The following is a 25,648-nucleotide window of genomic DNA, read 5'->3' on the forward strand; positions in this document are numbered from 1 at the left end:
CCTGGTGACCAGAGACCACCTTCCGCAGAATGAATACACAAGGGGGGAGGGGGGTTACTGATATAAGGGGAAACCTTTATATTAGTGCCCCCTTACATTTTTGTATTCACTATCCCCTTACATCAGTGACCCCACCCCTCAGACTGGCCTGATGACGCTGTGATGGACCTCCTCTCAGGTGCACCATGCAGGACTCAGTTAGATGGCTCCAAGTTGGTGGCTCTGGTTTTATTCTATAGTCTCTTCTCCACAGTCCATACACGTCTGACACCTCTCATAATCCCTATCCTGGCGGTGCTCTCAATCTCGATTCTTCTCCAGACTTCCCCTGAGAGACTGCAGACATTATAAAAGACAAGAGATAGTCAGAGATTGCAGACAGGAGGTGGTTCGAGCCTGTCCCAAACCCCAGGGGAGATGGGTGTCCTAGTCCACAGGAGAGAAGGGGTCCCTGTCCCAAGGATGGATAGGATGCCAGTCCCCAGGGGAGATAGGATGCCAGTTCCCAGGGGAGGAGGGGGGTCCCTGTCCGCAGGGGCGAAGGGGATCTCTGTCATCAGGGGATCCTGTACCGTTAATTTTGTGGTGCTATTCGGCCACTAGCAGGGTGCTTTTACCCCTGCTAGCGTCTGAGAAAGGGCGCTTTGCCGGCGGTATAGCCGCGCTGCTCATTGATTTCAATGGACAGGAGCGGTTTAGGAGCTGTGTATACACCGCTCCAAAGATGCTGCTAGCAGGACTTCTTTTACTGTCCTGACAGCGGACGGCTCCAGTGTGATAGCCCTCGGGGCTTTCCAAAAAGCGGAAGTTCCATTTTTGTCTGGAACTCCGTTTTAAATTCTCTCTCCGCGCGCTCTCCATGGCTTGCATCCGACGAACTGCGCATGCCCAGCCCATACGTCACGCCAGCTGATCGGGATATTAGCTGGCGTGAAGTAACATACTGCGCATGCGTTTTTTGACGGGAGGCATTATTTGACAGAACACCGGAATGAGGCGGCAGGGGGCGGTGTGTAGACACGAGATATGTGGCACGAGGTGACAATGAACGTGATGAGTCTCACAATGTGTCACCCCGCCCCCTCGTCCGGGAACAGCTGCACACAAGGACAACTCTCCCTCGGCCCTCTTTGGGCTCTGTGACGCCCGCCCCTGGCCACGTTCTCTCCAATCAGATGAGGGCACACTCCTCCCGCCCCTTTCCCTGTCCAATGAGAGGATAACAGGCACCTGACGTGCCCCAGCACGGCTCCGGCTATCCCCTGTTACCGCTCTCCATTGATAGTGATAGACGGAGCTGTGCCGCTCTCCCGGACCATGGAGTCTTCTTCCAGTAGTTGACGTTTAGTTCCCCTCCTTCTGCTCTCCGCGTTCTTCTAGGTCTTCATTCCATCCCCCGCCGCCACCGGACCTCTTCCATTACTTTCTATTCAGACACATTGGACCGGACATGAAGATCGTTGTAGGCATTGGCGGGTAAGAGAACTACACGTGGGCGGACTACAGGGCTCAGCGGACCCGGGGGGGGGGGGGATAAGTATAGTGAGAGAATCCTCACCCCCGCCAATCACATCACCGCTACACTACACATCAGTGGGGGGTAAAAATATCCGGACTGATCCCCCATAGAAGAGGATTATTATTACACTGTGTCCTGTATTTTCCTATAGAATCGTTATTTGTAATGAAAACAAAACCTCCAGGAGATCTGTGATAGGGGAGGGGGGCAAACCATTCACATCATAAATCCATGTAGGAATGGAGATCACCACGTGTCATATTATTGAAGATCTTCTACAGCAATAGTACACTTGTGTTATTGATAGAGATACAAATATATATGAAGATCATATAATATTCCACTTGTGCAAAGAGGGTTTTAATATATATTTTGTTAATAAAAAAAAAAATATATATATATATATATATATATATATTTTTTTTTTTTACAATAATAATTCAATTATTATTTTGCCATGTGTGAAAATATATGTTTCAATTATTTTATATCAGAATAACAATACTAATAATTTGCTAATATAAAATCTATTTTAAATAGTTTTTATGTACTACAATAATCATTATAGTTTGTAGTATACCATCTACATAAACAAAAATTGTTTGCAAATTATTATTAATAATAATTGTAGTATGTTTTGTTAATATAAACATATATTTTGTTTGCTTTTATAAATAAAATGTTATTTGATTTTATAATTTATTAGTATTACTGTTTTACAAATATAATATTTTTAAAAATATACATGATGGGGGGGGGGGGGGGGTGGATAATAGTTTGTAGTATTTTTTCTTCTGCTCTCTATACATTTTGTGTAACATATAAATCTATTCTGGGAGGAGTAACAGAGATGGGCTCACAGAGAGAAATGCGCCAGTTTCTATACCCACAGCTGTTTGGTGCTTTATGTGCCAAATGTCACACAAGTCAATTTATAGAAGTGTTACTCTGTGCATCCCTACACATCCACCTCACTTTACTGTAGTATGTGTAATTGTGAAGACTTTGGGACAGATTTGACTTGGAACCTTGGTGAAGGACTTGATGATTTGGGAGCATCTTCTGGGACAATAATATAAATGATCACATATCACTCTTGCAGTAAAGCACATAGAACTTGTGTAATGACATGTTTGATTTGACACATGGAAAATGCATTAATATTTACACTAAATATGATGTATTTCCATTTGTTGCCCCTCCTCCCCCTTTTAATTTAACTAAAGACCTTATACTGGTGAATAAACATTTCTGATTAATTTTCTGGCTGGGTAGGTGTGTCGCTTGTTACATAATAATCATATTTTTGCATTCCCTCCAATTCTTGTGGCTTCCCTCCATTTTTCTGTTTAAAACTTCCTGAGCGAAGCCATTTCCTCATATTGTATCTCTATCACCAAGAAATGTAGAGGATATGGCAGTGTGTGTGTGTGTATGTATATATATATATATATATATATAATTTTTTTTTTTTTTTTTTTTTTAATGTACATTGTCGTTCACCTTCATACACATTTCCTTTTCTGTTACCAAAATAGTGTGTCTGGTTCTTGTAGGACGCTGAGGTCTGTGGTGGAACCGATCACAATATTGACATTGTAACTAATTACTCAGTGCGGTTTCTTTGTCTTTTGATTCTGAAATTGTTAGTTAAATGTCTGATTTGGAAGCAGAATGCCACCACAATCATGACTTGTCTGGTGGCTTTGTTTTGCCTCTCTGCGTTTGTTACAATAAACCAATATGTAAAAGCCAAATAGAACATATGTGATCATGTCTGGAAAGCTCCAATATAAATCCTTAGTTTGTGTAGGTAGTGTAAGTCTTTTGTCCTCCGGCATGTTTGAATCTACTTGGGCTCGGTTGACATTTGTATGATGCAGGGATGTGTACAAAACTGATCATTCCAGCAATGCACAAAATGTCCTTCCCTTTTACAGGCACGTGACAGTGCCCTTCGTTTTGTTAATGGCACCCCAATGCACCTTGCTAACGTTCATGCCAAAACAAATAGTAAAAAAGTACTATACGTTTTTGGTGTGACATGATTTTAAAATAAATTACATTTTTAAAAAATCATGCACTTATAGGGCAGCCCGTTGAAATGACTGGTTTTCTCTAAACACGAGCCATGATACAGTACAAAAACCCATAAAATGCACATCATCACACCTGCAAACATGTGAACAGAGTGCCGTTGCTGACTGACTCGCTACCTCTGCTGGAAGTCTGTTCCAAATATCCTCTCTTTTCAGTAAAATTATACATTCTAAGATTTGTTTTGAACTTTCCCCCTGCTAGTTTGAGGTCATGTCCCTGTTTTCTTGATCTTGGCTTCATATTAAGGCTGGGTTCACTCTGCAGCATGGAGCGGCTCATGGCGGGGGTCCGGTGCGTCCCTGTTCACCGGTTCAGAAGAGGTGCAGGACCCCCGTGCAATTCGACAGGCAGTCGCAATCTCCTGACATGCGAATTGGATGCGGAGAAACGGCATCCAATTCACACTTGTGTGAACCCAGCCTCAAAATACTCCCACACTGAACCTTATAACCAACCTTCAAGCAAACCCATGGCACCCCCCAGAACAAGTGAATTGGGAAGCACCCTGAAAGAAAACATTACCCATTTTTATTATAATACATATTAGTTAATAAACTTGTAATTACGATCAATCCTTTTTTTTATTTTTTTTTTTCCCCCCAGTTGAATATCTGATTATAAAAAATGTTTGTTTTGGGTAAAAGCTGTATGAAAACATAAATTGATCCCTGATGGGGATGAACTCCATCCTATACCTATTGTAAAATCTTTCTTCTTCGTGCGGCTAGTTTCCTTCATATATTTTTTTTTTTTTTTTTGAACAGTCTTGGTTGCCAAACATGTATTTTTATATAATTTTTTTATTCTAATCTCTAAGACCCCTTTCACACTGGGGTGTTTTTTAGGTGCCTTAGCGCTAAAAATAGCACCTGTAAAGTGCCTGGAAAAAAATGCCTCATCTACAGTCCCAGTGTGAAAGCCTGGGTGCTTTCACGCTGGGGCGGTGCGTTGCAGGACATTAGAAAATGTCCTGCAAGCAGCATCTTTCTGACGGTTTGCGAGCGGTGCATACACCGCTCCACCCCTGCCCATTGGAATGCATGGGCAGCGCTGCCAAAGCACCTGAAAAGTGATTCAACAGCGGCGATACACGGACACTTTTAACCCCTTCTAGGGGGTTTAAAGCGCCCCGCTCGAATAGCTGCGCCAAAGCGCCGCTAAAACTAGTTTACCACCACCGCCCCATTGTGAAAGGGGTCTAAAGCTCACCATAAACAACTAAAATTTCAGCCGGTTGTGAATGCTGAGTTGAGGGTGGCCTTGTCAGCCCCTCTAAGCTTGACAAAAGTAGATTTATAAAACTCAGGTGGAAGTTTGTGATACAGTGCAAAAACCTAGAGAAGGCAGCCACTGTTAGGATGTTCAGGCAGTTGTGGCTGCTTGAAAACCATAGCCAGCAGAGGAGATTCCTCCATTCACACTAAAGGGGTTGTAAAGGTTCGTGTTTTTTCACCTTAATGCATCCTATGCATTAAGGTGAAAAAACACCTCGCTGTCATGGGGCCCCCCCGTTTTACTTACCTGAGCCCGTTCACCTGCTGTGCGCGTCCCCCGGTGTCCTCTTCTCCACTGAGTCTGGCCGCTGATTGGATAGATTGACAGCAGCCCAGCCATTGGCTGGGCTGCTGTCAATCACATACAATGATGCGGCCGCCAGGGGGTGGGACCAAGTCATACAATTGGCGTCCATGAACGCCAACTGTATGACACGGGAGCGCACCCGCAAGCTAACCCCCCTCAGGAAAGAGCTTCCTAGAGGGGGTTAGCTTTAGCGGGGAGGAGCAGAGACAGCCGCTGTGGGGCCCCAGAACAGCAGATCGGGGCCACTCTGTGCAAAACGAACTGCACAGTGGAGGCAAGTATATAACGTTTGGTTTAAAAAAAAAAAAAAATCTATACAACCCCTTTAAGCCTGGATGGGGGCATCAGCGTTTACCTATGTGTATGGCATATTCCCAGAACAGGAAATTTCCACATTTGGGGAATAGGTCATGAGTGGGTAAATGCCAATAAAAAAAGCAGAATTACAAGCACATAGAGCCATTCATCACTATGGGAGGCAGTATGTACCACCTGCAACTGCACAGCCATAGGAAACTACAGGGCCTCATGGCAAAAATCTGCTTGCACCCGCAAACATTTTTGTGTGTGTGTGTGTATGTGTGTGTATATATATATATATATATATATAATTGTATGTATGTGTAAAATATATATATATAATTTTTTTTTTTTTATTAATAGTTTTATATTATACACAACTTTTTGTTTCTTCAAACCAGAATACTAAATTTTAACTTAGTTGACCCTCTCCCGTTGCTGTGATGAATACAGGGGGCAGTACTGTACTTGTATCACATTTTTATCTCTCGTTTGATTTCCATGTGCAGCTGTTATTTGGCATTGAGAGCCTCTGCTTAGCTTACTGTAAATCAGTAGCCACGTGTTGTCAGATATTTTAAGCTAAATAGGTTCACCAGAGGCTCCTGACAATATTCTTTGCAGGAATTGCTTCACAGTAAGTCAGTGCTGTGTAGGAAAATGTCTTCAGCAGCTTTCTAGTTTATAGGTAGCTGACTATTGGATAGCGTTTTGTAAATATCATTAATAGGTGAGTGTTGCAGAGTTCTGTGTTTTGGCTAAAGGTAATTTTATCCATGTATATGTAAGACCGATCCGAAATATATTTGAGCTAGACTGCAGATATGTGAAACGTTTCAAGGAAGACCGATCCCTAAACTGTGCCCAGCTTTGTGTTCTGGTACTTCAGAATGTATATGTCTGGGTGTGCTTAATACGGTTAATGTGAATATGAACATAGCAGGCAAACTTTCCTGTCTGGCCATGAAGGCAATTTGTATTTTTTCCTGTAACATAGTCCAATTTTTCAAAGGAGAAATTTTAGGGGTAGTTTAAAAAAAAAAAAAAAAAAAAACATACATTCTTTCCTTTTTAAAGTGGTTGTAAACCCTCCCTCCTGACTTTTAACTATAGCTAAGCCTAGAATAAGGCTTACCTATAGGTAGTGGAAATCTCCTGAACATGTGCCGTTTTTAGGAGATATTTCACTTGTAGTGCGCCGATTGATGTAGTCGGTGCATGCGATGTGAAGAAACTGACCTCCGTGCCGTTTCTTCCCCAGCGTGTGCCGTTACTGACGGCTCCCGCGCGCATGCGGCTCTGTCCAGTCAGAGTCTGCGGCCCCCAGAAGGAAGATGGACACAGCCTGCACAGGAGACAGCGATGGATTTGTTTGCAGGTAAGTGTCACATAATTGGCTAGTATGCGATGCATACTAGCCCATTATTCTTTTAATTTGCAGGGGGCAAAAGAGGAAGTAAAACCCATCAGGGCTTACTTCCTCTTTTTAAAGCGTTTGTTAACCCAAAAAATAAAGATCCTGTTCCTTTAAAGCATATTATACAGCAAAGTGCTTGTGCTGTGTATTTTGGCCCCTTGTAACACCTGAAATACCTGGCTGATCTTGCCTGTTTCTACCCTCCCCCATGTAAGCTGGCTCAGATATATCAGGGCTGCTGAGCCCTGACTCCGTTGTCAGCGTACGTGCCTCTGTCATATGCTACTATCTGCAGCTCTCCTGTCTCCCTCTGTCGTCGTCCTCCCCCTCCCTGCCTGTCATCTCTCACTATCTCTGATCTGCTCCTCTCCCCACTGCTTCAAAACTAACTGATCTGTATAGCACCCCCTCTGTCACATAAAAAGCCTAGTCCTAATGCCTTCTCTATCTATCTATCCTAATCTATCTCTTCCAGGTAGAAATCGTGTGTGTGTGTGTGTGTGTGTGTGTGTGTGTGTGTGTGTGTGTGTGTGTCCCTCTCCTCCCTCTTTTATGCAGCTTTTTATCTGACAGAGGGCATGATGATGAGATAGTGGCTTAACCACTTTAATGCTGCAGTTCTACCCTGCCAGCTCTAAGACTGAGAACTGAGTGGTCACATGACTGCCGATTGCTCTGCTCTTGTTCACCTTTGGGAACATGCATGTTCTCGCTCCTAAAGCCACTTGGCGATCCAAGCTCTGTAACAGCAGTATCGGGAGAAGTTCCCCATACCAGCTGTCACTTTTTGATAAGACCGCATCCATGTGGGGCTCTGTCCACACAGCCACATGATTCTTTCAGAGTTCTGTGACTGAATCAACTACCAACATCCTTTGTGGCTGTTGGCTTGTAATTCTCAGTGAACTACCACGGCGCTGTTGAGAGCTCTGATAGTTCATTGAGTCTTCCTGACAGTGCTGTCCAGGCTCCTAAAAGAAAGTGGGGGGGTGCATTTTTTTAATTTTTTATTTGGTGAACTTATCCTTTTAAGGTGGAGAGCAGTGAATGTCGGTCACCGCTCTCCGTTCTGCCCCTCAGACACTCACTGAAGCACCGGGCTGGAGAGGGCGGACGGGGCCTGCTTTGGTTCCTAGCCATGCGCTGCGAACCAGAGCCAGCTGTCGGGCAGCTGGGTGGACCCCATCAATGAGGTTGGTATTCTTCCAGAGCCTGGAGCGCCATGTGATGTCAGCTGACCATAAATGGCTGATTCTGGGTCACAGAAAAGCAAAAGTAAGTTCACTCCTGTGACCAAGAAGAGAAGCATGACCCAAAACCCAAAAATGAAAACATTGAAGGAAGCCATACTTCCTTCAATGTTCCCTAGATAGTCTAGTGTCCGAACTATCTGTGAATGGGAAAACCTTGGCATGATGAACCATGGTTCAAGCTGGACTTGCCACAATGATAACTTTACTGAATGGTTTAATGTCTTTGGGATTACCAGCAGGGCTGTGAATTGAAAATGTTATTTATGAAATGTGATGAGATTTTCAATTGCCAGTTTTATCGTTTGAATTGCAGTTTATTTTATTTTTATTTTTTTGTTGGCTTTAAAATTTTGTCCAAATTTTGAAATTTCATTCTTACATGTATAAAGATATGTTTGGTAAAAGTTTGTTGCGGTTACTGTCGTGAAAGCCAGGCTTAACAGATTCCTGAAGAGTCAACAGATTGATGTGTCTGATATATTGCTAGACAGATGGCAGAATTGGGTTACATGTACATGGGCGTTTTGGATGTATGCATGTTGCTGTATTGAAGCTTGAGCCTTAGCTTAAAGTGATTGTATGGCTTTGTTTGTTATAAAAAAAAAAAAAAAGTAACTTTCCTCCACTGTGCAGTTTGTTTTGCACAGAGTGGCCCCGATCCTCGACTTCTGGGGTCCCCTGGCTGCGCCGGTAGCTCCCCCCTCGCATCATATAACCCCCTAGGAGAAGTGCGCTCCCCAGTCCAGCATTCGGCATCCATAGGCGCCGAATTTAGGACTCGGCCCCAGCGTCATTGGCGTTGATTGACCGCAGCAGGAGCCAATGGCTGCGCTGCTATCAGTCTCTCCAATCGAGAGCCGCAAACCCCGGGCAGAGAGGAAGTGTGTGTCTCCAGTGGGGGAATACAGGACTCAGGTGAGTAAAACGGGGGGGCTGGGGGCCGGTCAGTGACAGAAGTTTTTTTACCTTAATGCATAGGATGCATTAAGGTGAAAAACACATGAGGGTTTACGATAGGGCTGAAACAACTAATCGATTCAATCATCAACTAAATCGATTAGCATTTTCATAATCGATTAATCGGCCAGTAACATATGGGGTTAACAAACTAAAATTGGCCCTTTTTAGTACAAAAAGAGCAAATTGTTACTGTAAATATTACTTTCACAGTTCTACAGTAAAAAAAAATGAACCCCTTACAGTAGTGACTATCTGGCTTTTTTTTTTTTTTTTTGTACTATAAAGGGCTAATTTTAGTTTTTTTAAAACCCATTATGTCACTAAATGTCTTAGACCTGGTTCACATCTGTGTTTTTTGGTGCTTTTTGCAGAAACACACGAAATTTTACATGGTTTCCTATGGGGCATGTTCACATCTATGCCTTTTTTTTTTTTTTTTTTTTTTTTTTTTTTCAGCCGCTGCGTATTTGGAAAGGGTCATGGACTTTTTTAATGCAAAACGGTGCTTTTTAGACTTAATGGAGAAGCTGCAGAAAAGCATGTAATGCTTTTCTCTATGGGGTTTAGGTCAGGCGAGTTTGCTGGCCAATCACGCACAGTGATACCATGATCATTAAACCAGGTTTTGGTACTTTTGGCAGTGTTGCCAAGTTATGCTGGAAAATATCAGCATTTCCATAAAGCTGGTCAGTAGAGGGAAGCATGAGGTGCTCTAGAATTTCGTGGTAGAGGGCTGTGCTGACTTTGGACTTTATGAAAGTACCAATACCTGGTTTAATGATCATGGTATCACTGTGCTTGATTGGCCAGCAAACTCACCTGACCTAAATCTCAGAGAGAATCTGTCGGGTATTGTCAAGGGGAAGATGAGCAACGCCAGACCCAACAATGCAGACGAGCTGAAGGCTGCTAAGAAAGCTACTGGGCTTCCATAAAACCTCAGCAGTATCACAGGCTGATTGCCTCCATGGCACGCCGCATTGATGCAGTAATTCATTCAAAAGGAGCCCCAACCAAGTATTGAGTGCTTACTATACTGTACATGGGCATACTTTCCAGTAAGCCAGCATGTCTGTATTAAAAATCCTTTTTTAAATTGGTCTTGTGTAGTAGTCTAATTTTCTGAGATACTGCATTTTGGGTTTTCACTAGCTGTAAGCTATCATCAACATTAAAAGCAAGATGCTTGAAATATATTGCTCTATGTGTAACGCATCTATATATAATATATGAATGAAATAAATTCACTTTTGATCTTCTAATTTTATGAGATGCACCTGTATATTTATTTATGTTCCTAACCTTTCAATCTGCTGCTGCCATGTTCAGACCCCAGGAGAGAAAAAGCCCTGTGTCAGCTACAAGCTACTAGAATTATTGCTTACATAAGGACATGGACTCCGTCTGTGACAGTGCTGATTAGACCAGCCCACCAAACCCCAAAAGTCTTTGGTTCCTGTTGCTGTTTAGAGCCAAAAGCTAATTTTTATGCTTCTGGGCATTAAAGGGCAAGTGCACTTTAAAACAGAGTTCACATATCCTATTTTGTGCCGTTTCCTGAACTTGACCAACCCACCCTTCTCCACAGATGCATACTTGCCATGATCCAGGTGGTCATGGCTCTGCTGTCTGTTTTACATCAGTACTGCAAGTCTTCACTGTCCTGATTCTGTTTGTGAATTACAGCTCCATAGACTTCACTGGGCTGGTCTCTGACTGTCTGACAGCCCCATATGGGGTATTACTTCGAAGAGACAGCCAGGACAGTGAAAGCCTGTGATGCTGGATTTAAGCAAGCAGTGGCCATCCATTAATGTAATTATGCATTTGTGGAAGTTTAAGTTTAGGTCAGGGTAATGAAGTTATATATGCACTGTGTTTTTTAAAGTGTACTTAACCTTTTGAGGCCAACCTGTTGCTTCTCCCTGAATGCATGTGCGTTTAACATCTTTCAGGCTCTGTGCAGTTTAGATCCATACATGAGATGTAACACTGTACTGCACTGGTAATAACTCTTAAAGCCGGGGTCACATGTACCAAAAGTCGGCCGGTTGTTCAGAGATTGCAGACATGATACAAGAGACGTTCAGAGACTGCGGATGTAATCCAGTATATGGTCAGAGATTGTATGCTTGAGGGCTTTTGAGCTTCTAAATGTCTGTGTGCATTAGACCTAAACGTAGTCGCAATCTGTTTCTCCAAAAAATATTTGCAGTACTGTCTTTAAGTGGTGACCTGTCTCTGCTTGATTTTAGCGTTACCAACGGTGGCAAGACCACTCTGACAAACAGATTGATAAAAACCCTTCCCAATTGCTGTGTCGTACATCAGGATGACTTTTTTAAGGTAAATTTTTTATTATTTATTTATTTTTTTCCCAATACTGAATGAAGTCTAGCAAGACAGTATATCATTAAGCAGTAAAAAACCTACTGACCTTTGCTGCTTTTGTGTGTGGTTTTTTTTTTTTTTTTTTTTTTTTTTATCCATCGGGCTCATGTCTTCCAATAACACTTACATGCAATATTTGCCAATGTTTGCATATTCAACTTTTTTTGGGGGGGTCAGTTTTGACAGGCTTTTGTTCACTTTTGTTTTTTTTTTTTTTTTTTATATATATATATCCCCGTCCGTGCATGATTGTGGGAATGCAAATGTATCTGAAACAGGTTAATTCCACCTGCAAAGAATTCTGAGTGATCTCAGAAGTGTCTCAAACTGGTATCAAAGAGTTGCATTTGCCTGTCAACACTGGCCCTAATTGTGTTTTTTTTCCCTTTTGAAATTGGTGTAAACACATCTTGGGTATTATATTCTTTAAAAATTGCATTGCTGGCAGATAGGTGCCCTATAATACAAGTTATAGAACTGTCTGCATACTCTTCTAGACATGAACCTTGTACATCTTTCTTTGTGGTCACTGTTTCAGCCCCAGGACCAGATCAAGGTTGAAGATGGATTTAAACAGTATGATGGTAAGACAGTGATGTTCTCTGCTTCACTCAGATCATTGGTGAAGGTGGAGAGCAATTCAAGCAATCAAAACTTATAAAGTGACTATTCCTGTTAACTGTAACGTCAATTTGATTGTACTTTTTTATAGTGATCGATGCTTTGGATATAGATGCTATGATTGAAACCATTAGAGCTTGGAATAAGGACCCTGTAAAGTTTGAGAAATCTCATGGTATAAACAGCACCATAGACAACGAGTCGTGTCAAGAGAACGAGGAGCAAGAAAAATGTCACATTCTGATTGTGGAAGGATTTCTTTTATACACCTATGAGTAAGTGTTTCTTCCTGTACAGGAATGTAAGTCAAGTACTGAAGAATTAAATAAGCCCTTTACAACCATAGCCACTTATTTTGGTGGGCCAGTAATGGGCAATTCATAAATTTAATAAAGGACGTTTCAGGAAAGGGTAGCTGTTTATAGCCAACCAGTTTGCGATGAATTTGACTTGACCCAGCCATTTATAAGTGATCACCAAAAGAGATAAACGTGTACCCACAACTTTTTTTTTTTTTTTTGCATAGTACAAATGTCTCTCCTATTCTAAGGAGAAGTTTTCCAATAAGCAAGCCAGCCAAAGTGATGCTCCCATTCTTGTACTGTAAGGTATAAGCACCCTTTGGGCCAGCTTTGATCCTGACACATCTGTTGCTATGTCACTAACAAAAGTATATTTAAAGCCTAGTACACATGATGAGAATATTGGACGAAATATTGTTTGTCTCATATCGAAAAGCAATAGGTTACTAAAGTTGTAAAAATTCCCGCAAGATAGAATACAAGTTCTGAAGTGATAACTTGCTTCCCAGCATGCGCAGTCTTGGCCACACTGTTTCCACAATAGTCAAAATATACTATATAGTCGAAAAGCGTTCATCCTGAAACTTTTGTACTTGTCCCTTTTGGATATTTTCACATTAACTACGATGATTGGCTCTCAAAAGCTGTGTACTAACGAATAGATCATCAGACAATCGCTCAGAATGCTGTTTTTTCGTCCGATATTCTCATAGTGTGTACAGTTCTTTAAAGGTGGATAAGCCCGGGGGGGGGGGGGGGGGGGGGGGGGGGAGACAGAAGAAGCCAGAAAAGCAGAAAAGTTTTAGTGGCATTCATAAGTAGTTTCATGAACATTTCAGTGCAAATGGAAGGATATCAATGTTTTCAATATTGCAATTTTTTATTTTTTTTTCCCTACCCTAGCCATCCCCCTCCCCTTGCTCTACCATGTAGCTGTGTAATTTTGGCTCTTGATCATCTCCTATTTGTCACAGAAGAACACTTGATACAATTGTTTGGTCTCTGGAAATATAACTACAGCTCTCAGTACATGATGGACATTGTTACATACAGGTGATAGTCGAAAAATTTGAATATCGTGCAAAAGTTCATTTATTTCACTAATGCAACTTAAAAGGTGAAACTGATATGAGAGAGACTCATTACATGCAAACAAGATAGTTCAGGCCGTGATTTGTCATAATTGTGATGATTATGGCTTACAGCTCATGAAAACCCCAAAACCACAATCTCAGAAAATTAGAATATTACATGCAATCAATAAAACAATGATTGTACATAGAACATTATCGGACCTCTGAAAAAGATATGCATGTATATATACTCAGTACTTGGTTTGGGCCCCTTTTGCAGCAATTACTGCCTCCAATGTGACATGGAAGCTATCAGCCTGTGGCACTGCTGAGGTGTTATGGAAGACCAGGATGCTTCAATAGAGGCCTTCAGCTCTTCCGCATTGTTCGGTCTCATGTCTCTCATCATTCTCTTGGGGGTTCAGGTCAGGCAAGTTTGCTGGCCAATCAAGCATAGTAATCCCATGGTCATTGAACCAGGTTTTGGTGCTTTTGGCAGTGTGGGCAGGAGCCAAGTCCTGCTGGAAAATGAAGTCCGCATCCCCATAGAGCTTGTCTGCGGAAGGCAGCATGAAGTGCTCCAAAATCTCCTGGTAGACGGCTGCGTTGGTCCACTGTGCTTCATTAAGTCCAGGGTCAACCCCAACAGATGATTTGGCTCCCCAAATCAACACAGACTGTGGAAACTTCACACTGGACTTCAAGCACCTTGCAGTGTGTTGCCTCTCCATTCTTCCTCCATACTCTGGGTCCTTGGTTTCCAAATGAGATTCAAAATTTGCTCTCATCAGAAAAGAGGACTTTGGACAGACCAGGTCTGTTTTTCTTTAGCCCAGTAAGACGCTTCTCAAGTTGGTTGTTGTTCAGGAGTGGCTTGACAAGAGGAATACGACATTTAAAGCCCATGTTCAGGATCTGTCTGTGTATGGTGGCTCTTGATGCACTGACTCCAGCCTCAGTCCACTCCTTGTGAAAGTCCCCAACACTTTTGAATGGCCTTTTCCTGGCAATCCTCTCCAGGCTGCGGTCATCCCTGCTGCTTGTGCACCTTTTTTCTTCCACACTTTTCCCTTCCACATAACTTTCTATTAATGTGCTTTGATGCACCACTTTGGGAACAACCAACTTCTTTTGCAATTACCTTTTTGAGGCTTTCCCTCCTTACAGAGGGTGTCAATGATGGTTTTCTGCACAACTGTCAGGTCAGCAGTCTTTCCCATGATTGGAACTCTTGCTGAACCAGACTGAGACCGTTTAAAGGCTCAGGAACCCTTTGCAGATGTTATGGCTTAATTAGCTGATTAGATTAGGACACTTTGAGCCTAGAATATTGCACCTTTTCACAATATTCTAATTTTCTGAGATTGTGGATTTGGGGTATTCATGAGCTGTAAGCCATAATCCTTACAATTATGACAAATCACGGCTTGAACTATCTTGATTTGCATGTAATGAGTCCATCTCCTATATTAGTTTCACCTTTTAAGTTGCATTGGTGAAATAAATGAACTTTTGCACAATATTCTAATTTTTCGAGTATCACCTGTAGTAGGGGAGGTTGAAAAAAGACACAAGTCCAACCTATGAGTGTGATTTTCTGTCAGTATTACATTGTATATCCCTGTATGTTGTGGTCGTTCAGGTGCTTATCTAATAGTTTCTTGAAACTATCGATGCTCCCTGCTGAGACCACTGCCTGTGGAAGGGAATTTCACATCCTTGCCGCACTTACAGTAAAGTACCTTCTATGTAGTTTAAGGTTAAAGCTCTTCTCTTATTTTAATGAGTGGCCACGAGTCTTGTTAAACTCCCTTCTGCAAAAAAGTTTTATCCCTATTGTGGGGTCACCAGTACGGTATTTGTATACTGAAATCATATCCCCTCTCAAGCGTCTCTTCTTCAGAGAGAATAAGGCATATATACATAGGCATTTCCCCATTCTGCCTCTCCTTGGCGTGATTGTGGGCCACCAGCAAACATCGAGTCCATGGGACCCACGGGCGCACGCAAGCCGGCTTCAACGGTGGGACGTAGGGTACACCCATTTGCCCAGCCGTGCCATTGTGCCAACGTAAATTGGTGCAGGACAGAGCTTGGGGAAGCCTGGCTTTAGAAAAGGCTGGTCTAGATCATGGGATACCCTTACTGGTCAAAGGTGATCTATGATAAATGCTCATTTAGGGTTTACCATCCGAGAGGACATGCATAACCGATTTTAAAAACAGTTTGCTGCGCTTAGGGTTGATCACATTCATGTAAACATGCAGAACACAAAAAATAAAGTCCCATTAGGTGATGAAACAAAGTGCTCGTGCTTAAATTGACATCTCTTGTGCAATGGTGTTCACTGGGTGCCTCACATAGATGTACACTCACCCTGGATGTTGACCAACTATCGCTAGTATGGTCGTTTAGGCATGTGGGGAGCCTGTTGAAATGACGTCTCATGTATGAATGCACCTCATAAGTATGGATGGAAATGACAAAGGAGAACCTCCTGTTTGCGGTGTTCAGCTCGATTCTCGGATAGTTTCGCATGGGCGGAAGTGACACGGTGAAACCTTAGTCGTTTTGGCCTGTCACAAAGCCATCAGCCACTTCCTGATGATGACTTTGTCACAGGCCGAAACGTCGAAGGTTTCACTGCGTCATCGTGTTAATTCCGTCCTTATGCATCTACCCGGGAATCGAGCTAAACGGCGGCTTTTCCTATCAGGGCTGATTACCCTTAATAATCACCTGCTACATACGCCGGGTGCCAGGACTATAAGGCACTTTTAAATGTGAGTGAATTATTTTTATTTGTGTATTTAATGAACCTGGTTTTATGGCATTGCGCAATGAAGGTTCTCCTTTGTCATTTCCATCCATACTTATGAGGTGCATTCATGCATGAGACCTAATTTCAACAGGCTCCCTAGGGGTATCCCCACATGCCTAAATGACCATACTAGGGATAGTTAGTCAACATCCACGATGAGTGTACATCTATGTGGGGCACCCAGTCTGAAAACCATTGCACGAGAGATGTCAATTTAAGCATGAGCACTTTATTTCATCACCTAATGGGACTTTATTAATTTTTTGTCTTCTGCATGTTTACATGAACGATCAGCCCTAAGCGCAGCAAACTGTTTTTATATTCTCACTTTGCTTCTTTGCCATTTGCTTATTAGCAAGTTTTTTACTGCAGCTGGAGTTTGATGATCAGTTCTTTTATCCATAGGTGCTAAGGTTTATATTTTTCTGATGCATAACAGATTGTGTGATATTAAAGCACTAATTGCTTAATTGAATGTACAAATATGTCATATGTATTTTTTATTTATTTTTTATTTCAGACCACTGATAGAAATGTTAACCCATCGCTATTTTATTACGATACCCTATGATGAATGCAAGAGGAGAAGGAGGTATTTATATTTTCTATAAAATGCGCATTAGAATTTATTTTCAGATATTCACTATTGGGAGCTCTGGATCTCCTGAAGACTAGTCATTGCCCCCTATTGTGTCAGATGTGAAGGAATTGGGTGAGCAGGACATTAAAAAGTCAGTACACATTTTAAGCCAGAAGTTCAGTGTAGAGGCAGTGTTCTGGTTGCAGAAAAAACCATGGGATAGGGCCACGTGGACCTTATGTATAGCTACCAGAAATAATCAAGCTAGGATTTGGGTAGAACTGTGGTGAAAGTAAAAACCTTTTAAAAAAAAAAAAAAAAAAAAATCCTTTAAAGATTAAACAACCATCATGCTGCTTGGTTTCTATGTAGACATGAGCCCGATTCTGCACTCTCCAGCTTTAGTAAATAATCCTCCATAGTCTGTAATAAAAGCCTACCAGCTAGCCGTTTCTATTTCCTACACTAATGCCACTTGGTGTCAAAACCTCCGGGAAGCTTGACAACTTGAAATACAACTTCTTCCTTTCCTGCTGGGCTTTTCAAAGTTGGAATAGAGTTTTATAATGTTTTGGGCGGTGTAACCATAATAAACAAGTTATTTGGCAATATTTTTTTATTACTTATTTAAACATCAGTCATACCACCAGAGACCCTTTTTATTTTTATTAATTGAAAAAAATTTGAAAATGTTTGGAACTGAAAAAAACTTGTACTGCTCCGTCAGTCATGTTTGTCCTACATGAAGGTGAATATCTATCCCACTGTACTTTATGAGAAGTGTCTGCTGACGCTTCGTCATTGCCCTCTATGTGACAGCAGCTGTGTGTAGGAGTTGAATGAGGATGGAAGACACTTGTCTTGTTTAACTATTACACAGTGTTGTATTGAAACATGCTTTTATCCATTATATAGACTTGTTGTGGGGTGTTTTGTGTTTTGTTTTTTTTTGGGGGGGTTATTTGGACATACGTTGCAAGTATTATGATGTGTCCAATATTCCTCATTTAGTATTCCATAAATACATGCTTGTTATGTTTTTCAATATATTCCAAATGCAGAGCCACCAATACTGACCTTCTTTTGCAATACTGAGCTGCATGGCAATTCTCTAAAATCTGAATCCGCAGTTTGTTCTAAGTTATCGCAAACTATATTGAATCTATTACATTGGCAGTACAGCCACAAAACTGTCATCTTCTGATAGAGAATTCTATAGTGGCCCCATGTACCTTTCCTTGAAATGACCGTATTAGAATGTTTTTGTTAGAATATATATTTGTACAGGGAGTTGTTACAGTAAAGTAAACCTGGCAGCAGTGCTGGTCTGGGATGGGATTCTGTGAAAATAGCAGAGTGATTCATGGCTCTGGCAGCTGAAGTGTTAATGGCAGCAAGCTGCGCTGTGTGTTCTATCACAGGAGACAGTTGTTCGCGGTGAAAGGAGGGCGAGGCCCCAATCGGTCAGCAATTTATAACCAGCGCGCTATACACTGTGATACTAGTCACCTCTGCAGGATTATAATGCTGGAAAAGTCTGATAAAGAACGGAACGGCGGCTTATCAGGGGCGGATGTATGCATATCTAACTTTGTGTTCGGGCAGATTTGAGCCTTTTTTTTTTTTTTTCCCCCTTTTTATATTAAAAATGTACCCTTCCTGACTGCCTTTGAAACCATCCCCTTGGACTGACTGCTTTGTCACATTCCCATTAGATTTGTGTCGCCAGGACCTATACACTCCTGTAGAAGTCTCATGTACTTGTGGGCTTCCGCTTTGTACTATGACTGTAGATGTTTTCGCTAAGAGCGCCGCACACACGCAGCTTGAAGGCAACACTGCGCCACTGCTGTCACTCACCACTGTAGATGTGGAGAGAAGGCCTGACTCTTGCTTGATATGCAGCACGCTGAATGGCTGCACATACAGTTGTAGTTCCAAGCAGGAGCATCTCTGCAGAGCACTCATATAAGTCTCCATGGGTCCAGCAACAGAGGGGGCACAAATGTAACCAGAGTGTGGCAGCATGGCCCCTGTGTTTCAAAATGACTCTGAGGGGGAAATTTAGACATTGCAAATTATGTTTAGTAACTGCTTTATGAAAACAAGACTTTTTCTTTTTTTTAAAGCGGTGATAGTAAATACAGCAGGGGGGGGGGGCCTTCCCACTTGCAAATTGAGAGCATAATGTGCTAGTATGCATCACATGCTATAGCACATTTTGAAAGACTCCTTTTTTTAAAGGCTCCTTTTAAAACCGAGCCCTCCAGCCGGCAAGCTGACAGGGCTTCCATCCTCTCACGGTCTTCCCTCCGGGTCCGGACGTTTGAATGATCGAGCCTCGATGACGTCACTCCTGCACAGGAGCCATGATCGCTTGGTTGCATGAAGTATGCCACCAAGGGATGGCATACCTCAGAGCACATTGCACATGTGCCTTTGACATCACAGGCTGTAGAAATTACAAATATCCTAAACTGCATTTAGGAGATATTCCTTGTATCATCTGTATATTCTAAACTTACTTGTAGGTACAAGTCGTCAGAAAACAGTGTTTACTACCATTTTTAATATCTGGTTTTGGCTACATGCCTCTTGTACAAAAATCTATAATTGACCTTTATGCCCCGGGGGGGGTGCTATTCATAACATTTTAGGAACATTTTAGATTTTCAGTTCTTAGAAATCTGCCAGTGGTTCTCCCAGCAGAACAAAAAGCTTGGGAAAATATATATTTATCTGCATATGCTCCCGGTTATGGGTGGACCTTGGGCATCCACACATAGTGCAGGGCTATTGGTCCCTTATTTTACCTGATGACATCAGCATGCGAATGCCAGCCAGAGTATCTCAGAGTAAAGACTACGGACGGGGGGGGGGGTGCATAGACATGCAGATGGAAGGAGCCTGTCAATGCAAGGCATAAGTCGAGTATTACACCTCATTTCTCTACACCCCCCCCCCATCTACATTTAATACTCAAAGTGCGATAGGGGATCACTGCAAGGGTACTTTTAATGTTCACTTAAAAGTCTAATTAGTAAAATTTTGTGAATCTTGGGTAAATACATTGCTGTAGAACCCTTATTGCTTGAGCGGAGAGACAGAGGGAAGCCAACGATGTTATTGTGCCTCTTGCACCGTAGTTTATAATATTTATTTAAAGCAGATTTCCCAGTCTGATCAAAATGCACCACCCCATACTTTTGTTCATACTATTTTTAGTTAAAGCGGAAGCAAATCCAGCACATGCCAGAAATGTAACTTACATTGGTTGTGCTCTGAACCAAACTGTCAAACCATCCAATGGCTGGTGTCGTAACTGATCACATGTGCAGCATCATGGCAATTGAAGATTAAGCGGAGGACAAGATGGCAGAATCCTTGGCTGAAAATGATAGGAGGGTTTACTTCCCCTTTTAAAGAAACCTTGCCAATTATCTGCATGTGATGTTGTGTCCATCACTGGGCGGGTCTGCTGATGATGAAGCCATAGAGGTCATTTTCAAGGGATGGAGAAGTGATACGCCTGCCCCTTCATGCTGTTAGATCCTGCAAGGGGGTGGTGGGTAGCATTTGTGGGGAACAAATTTAAAAAACAGTTAACGTTTGCACAGCAGTGTGAATTGTTACTTGCTCAAGTAGGGAAATCTTCCCCATGCTCTCTAGGGGGAGGACAAAAATTGTCCTATTCCCTGGCCTATATGCATGCATTAGAGAGAGCAATATATTTATATGGCAGGAGAAAAAAATGTCTGGAGTTTTGCTCTATGCCTTTTTTACCCTTTCTGGTTTTACCAGCTAATCTCTGTACGCTGTGCGTATCACCTAGATCTCAGAACAAACTTATCCATCTTCTTGCTAAGTCATACCTCGTGATAATACAGTACGCCTGAGTGCCTATCTCCAGACATTGTGCCAGAATTGGAGTCAAGCTCGTGTTTCTCCTTATCACTATAGGAACAGCTAAAGTGCCTGCTGTCAAAGGGCAAGTAAGGATTCACAAAGGTCTTCTATCTTACAGAGCAGCCCTTGCCACGGACGTCAGTGCGTGCACCTCTCTGAATTTGTGCTTCTGTGAAATCCAAACCATTGTACGGAGTTGTAGAATGAGTTTTGTTATGCTGTGATGAACTTAACAAACCTGTACTGATAGGTAAACCAAGGCTCCCACCTTTTTAAATATGTTGGTTGCTTTGCTTTACAAATACTTTTTTGTTGTCATTGGCCTGTAATAAGTATGCCATTGAAGAACGCCTAGACTCCTAGTCTGCGTGCTCCTTGATTCAAAGTCTATTACTTTTTTGTAATGCAACAAAATCACCAGATCAGCATGATGGGCAGAGTACTGGCATCTTCAGCAGTGGCAAGCTCCAACCTCCATATCAGTGGCGGCTGGTGGTATATTTTCTTGGGGGGGGGGGGTCGACAAACTATGCATCCACAGCCACCCCATCCGGTTGGGTCACCACAGACACTGAGGGGGGGGGGAGACAGGAGAGCCGCGGATGATGGAGAGACGTAAACTGACCACGGTAGTCAGGGTTCAGCAGCCATGATTATCGTGGTCAGTACACAGAGGCGGACACAGGTGGCAGAATCCAACCAGGTTTTATATAGTTTAGAGGGGCAGGTTAAGCCCAAGCACTGCTGTTTAATCTGCTATAGAACAGGATCCTTCCCATCTTTTTTTTTTTTCCAAACACTTTAACACAAGTTGATAAGCACAGGCACCTTCTGGCTGACAGCGGAGATACGTACATTGGAATACGTAATAAAACTGCAGGCAGTACATGTCTGACCAAGAGACTGTGCAAAGGAGGTATCTTTGATTGGGAAAATTACATTTGACAAACTACTTTCCTCTGATCTGTGTGTGCTGAAAAAAAATGGAAACTTCTTGCTCACAACAGTCTTGTATAACCACCAAGTGTGTCTATAATAGCAACGCTCTTGGGTCTGGTCTCTTGGTTATTATGATAACATCGCCCTCACTAGATTTAATTGTCTTTTCAATATTGTGTCAACAGCTCTAGAAATTACACCGTACCAGATCCACCGGGACTTTTTGATGGCCATGTCTGGCCAATGTATGTGAAACACAAGAAGATTATGGAAGACTTGAATGTTGGTGTGGGTAAGTGTTATTTGGTACTATACATATCTCTCTACAGGCAAATTTTTGCATTCCATGTAATATAAATATTGCTGTCCTTCTTCTTCCCTTTTTTTTTTTTTTTTTTTTTTTTTTTTTATAGAAAAACTTGATGGAACACACACGCGGGAGGAATTATTTAACAGAGTATATGGAGATGTGCTAAATCTGTTAAATTGAAGGTATTTTTCTGTTTTAGAATCTTATCTTTTTTGAAAGTCTTACAATCCAATATGTATTTAAAGGATAATGGAAAGAACCCGCACTCTGGTATCCGTCCAAATTCTTTCTTCGATAACCACCTAGTACAGAGTAACTGCTAACATGTTTCCTTATTTAAAGGATAAGTTCACCTTTTGGAACATGTTATGTGGGGGGGGTTCTGCAAAGTGTGTGTATGTAATATTTTATATAATTTTATTTCCAAGGGTAGCCACATCACTCTATGCTTGAAGTAAATGCCCAGGTACTCGCCCACATAGAAATCCATGTAAATCCAAAACTGGTTTAAAGGCACTTGTGGGTCTTGCAGAGGAGGAAGATCAAAAACGGCAGGTTTTTTTTTTTTTTTTTTTTATTTATTGTCAATATTCCGATGAATCGCAGTCCATCTTTCTTGAGACAGATGGACTGCGCTTCATCAAAACATTAACAATAAATACACTGCTGTGTGTGTTCATCTTCCTCTGCAAGACCCTCCTAAACCAGTTTTGGAGCTTTAGATTATAATTAATTTATTTTTTTATTTATTTATTTTTTATCTTATCCTTTCAGAAGGTGAACTTATTTTTTAAAGCCCTCCCTGCTTAAAAAGATATGATTTGTATGTAGTGCATACATTAAGGCTTTGTTTTCAATCTAGGACTGAAAACCGTTGTATTTTTTTGTAGGTTTAAATATAGTTGCTTTATACTTCTGGAATCTTGCTGTTACCTAATAATATTTTTTTATACTCCGGTGTAAACCTAGTATATTGAGAATTTGTGCTACATTGCAATGATTTGGGTCCATACACATTTCACATTATTATTCGTGTGGTTATACCCTAGCAACTAGAGGACCTCATTGACCTCTGTAGATATATGTACACAGTTTGATGGTGGTCTTGCTAGTCTGTATAGCAAATTACCATTGGCAACCTGTGTAATTTTTGCAAAAAAAATTACAAATTTGTATTGGCCCGTCTTGTATGCTCTTATAGAGGAGATTACCTCTTCATGGCTCAATTACGACACCTCTGACTTGATACCGTGTCACCTTTACACCAAAGGACCGTGAAACCAGGTGACCGCCTAACTGCTGCTGCATGGACATCTCTTTAATATCTGCTAAAAAAAGAGGGTGGGAAGAATTAAAAAAAAAACATGGTGTTTACAACCAGCATAAGGCACAGGCAACCACAACTGTGTATAAAATGGTTCAGTTGTGCTAGCAGCAATGGAGACCAGAATCTACTTTCAGTCATATAATAAAGCAGATATTTTGTGATTTTGAAAAAAATTACTTTAAACACAAAGGTTTAAGGTGCTTATCTATAGGGGGTATCCTCGCTAGAAAAAGTTGCAACTCGCTGGACACCACCCTTAGTTTATACTTCTGGGTAAAACCTTTTACTATTTCCTTTTGAAGAGGAAATTTAATTTCTGAATTTGTTCTGTAAACCTGCCATATTGCTTTCTGTAGTGGTTCTGCTTCAAATCTTTTTAGTTACCTGATGTTGGGATTCATGTTTATGTTCTAATGTCTGCCTTTTCTTTATTTTACAGAGTTAAACTGCAATAAGAAGTGGCCTTACACCAGAGATGCATTATGGATTTTAATTTATTTTACACTCCCATCAGGGTTTTTTTATTTTTTTTGATTGAAGAGAACTATTTTGGAAATACGTTTTTGAAAAGAAAGCACTCCACCCGAATAAACACTTCGTTTTAAAAAAAAATGATTGTTTTTAATTACTTGTTACATCTTTGAAAGAAAGCTTAGATTTTTTTTCTGGGATTCAAGTGCTTCCTGGTGAAGCTGTATATGTTCTAAAGATTCATCATGGCCTACTGAAGAAAGGCCTTGCCAAACTTTTCTTTAAAGAGAAACTATATGCATTTGCATTATCTGCTATACCCCCATTATTCTTGGTGTGTGAACCTTGCTTTGGTCACTGGATGACTGAATTCAATACAATGGCAGCTCTAATTTATATTTTGTCTGATCAGAGTAACTGTGGCAGGGGTGTTTTTTTATCAAGCAAATATCTAGGGGATAAGAAACAAATGCAGCCCCACTGCATTTAAGGACCAGCCAGCTGCAATGTATACAATTTTTTTTTTGTTTGTTTGTTTTTTCAGTGCACTTTAAAAAGTGGCCCAAGTTCTATATTATGTTGGCACAATACTACAGTTGAGCCACAAAGGGGGTTAGGTATTTATGAATCCATGTACATGGCATAGATATCCTAGCAAGAAAACACATTTGACACATAGTGTGTCATGGCTTTTCTTGTGTGTAATGCTTGAGTTGTGAAAATTGGCTTGTCCACCTGATTCTGAAAAGTATGGAAGTTAAAGTGAACCTCCTATGAAGCAGATCTGTTTTCTGTGTCCCCCCCTGGGGATAGTTTCCTTGTAGTTCCTGTCCATATGTTGGATGACATGCAGAATGGGAAGAGAAATCACTGATGGGCACACAGTTTGAATTTAAAATCTGACAGTAGCCTGCTCCATCCATTTCTTAAAAAGAAAATATTAACTAGAGCTAAGACTTAATAAAACCATGTGGTTTCTGCTCTTAGTCAGAAAAGCTTCTTCTCTTGTGGCCGACTGTTTTTTTTTTTTTTTTCCTAACTTCTAAACTAAGCCTTCCAACGGACAGGTCCAGTGGCTGGGTTGGTAATTTTGAGAGTGGAACAAAAGGTTCATTTTCTGATTTCATAAAGGTAATAGTGGAATTGCAAAAGTCCTATTTAAGAACCGACCCAAAAAGTTTTAAAATGGACTACAGGTTCACTTTTATATGTCAATTTTTATTTGTCAGAAAATAGGACTTTGAATTGTTATATTTTTTGATTGGCCTTTTATTTATTTTTGCACTAACATAAAAGCATGTTTTATATCAAACTTGCTTTTTGTAATTTTTATAAAACTTGCATGGCCATACTGTGTTTTTAATATCTTTGTGAATCCATCTTTTATTTATGCATGGGCATTGTGTGATGTGTATTAAAGTTTAATATATCAAAAATGTCTCAGAAAACCACCACAGATTTTCTTTAATGCATGTATCTATAATGTTGTATGAATGTTTTGTGTGCTGTGACTAGGTATAAATCCTAGGTGACCAGTCTGGAAGTTAGAGCTGGAAAAAGTGTGTGTATGCGTGGATCTTTTTGATTTTTATATAGAGTAGGGGAGGGTTAAAACCCATGTCGGGATAATGGTTACTAGCATCAGGACATTTTTCTGCTTCCACTACCACAGTCCAGTCCCTCTAAAGCAGGGGTCTCCTAACTTCCTTAACAAAGGGCCACTTTCCTGCCTTTCAGACTTTAGGAGGACAAGACTGTGGCCAATAGGAGCAGAAAA

The 25,648-nt window shown here is 41.3% G+C and overlaps 1 protein-coding gene across 1 annotated transcript; it reads left to right on the forward strand.

Moving 5' to 3' along the window:
• The first annotated feature begins 1,226 nt into the window (after positions 1–1,226).
• On the forward strand, positions 1,227–24,012 carry LOC141131406 (nicotinamide riboside kinase 2-like). Its single transcript, XM_073618626.1, has 8 exons — positions 1,227–1,476; positions 11,386–11,476; positions 12,060–12,105; positions 12,234–12,417; positions 16,859–16,930; positions 21,949–22,055; positions 22,177–22,255; positions 23,840–24,012. Exons 1-7 carry the CDS (start codon positions 1,451–1,453, stop codon positions 22,251–22,253), a joined length of 603 nt encoding a protein of 200 aa, XP_073474727.1. The 5' UTR covers positions 1,227–1,450; the 3' UTR covers positions 22,254–22,255; positions 23,840–24,012.
• Positions 24,013–25,648: the final 1,636 nt, after the last annotated feature.

The sequence above is a fragment of the Aquarana catesbeiana genome, linkage group LG03 (assembly GCF_042186555.1).
Source record: "Aquarana catesbeiana isolate 2022-GZ linkage group LG03, ASM4218655v1, whole genome shotgun sequence".
NCBI classification, from domain to species: Eukaryota; Metazoa; Chordata; class Amphibia; order Anura; family Ranidae; genus Aquarana; species Aquarana catesbeiana.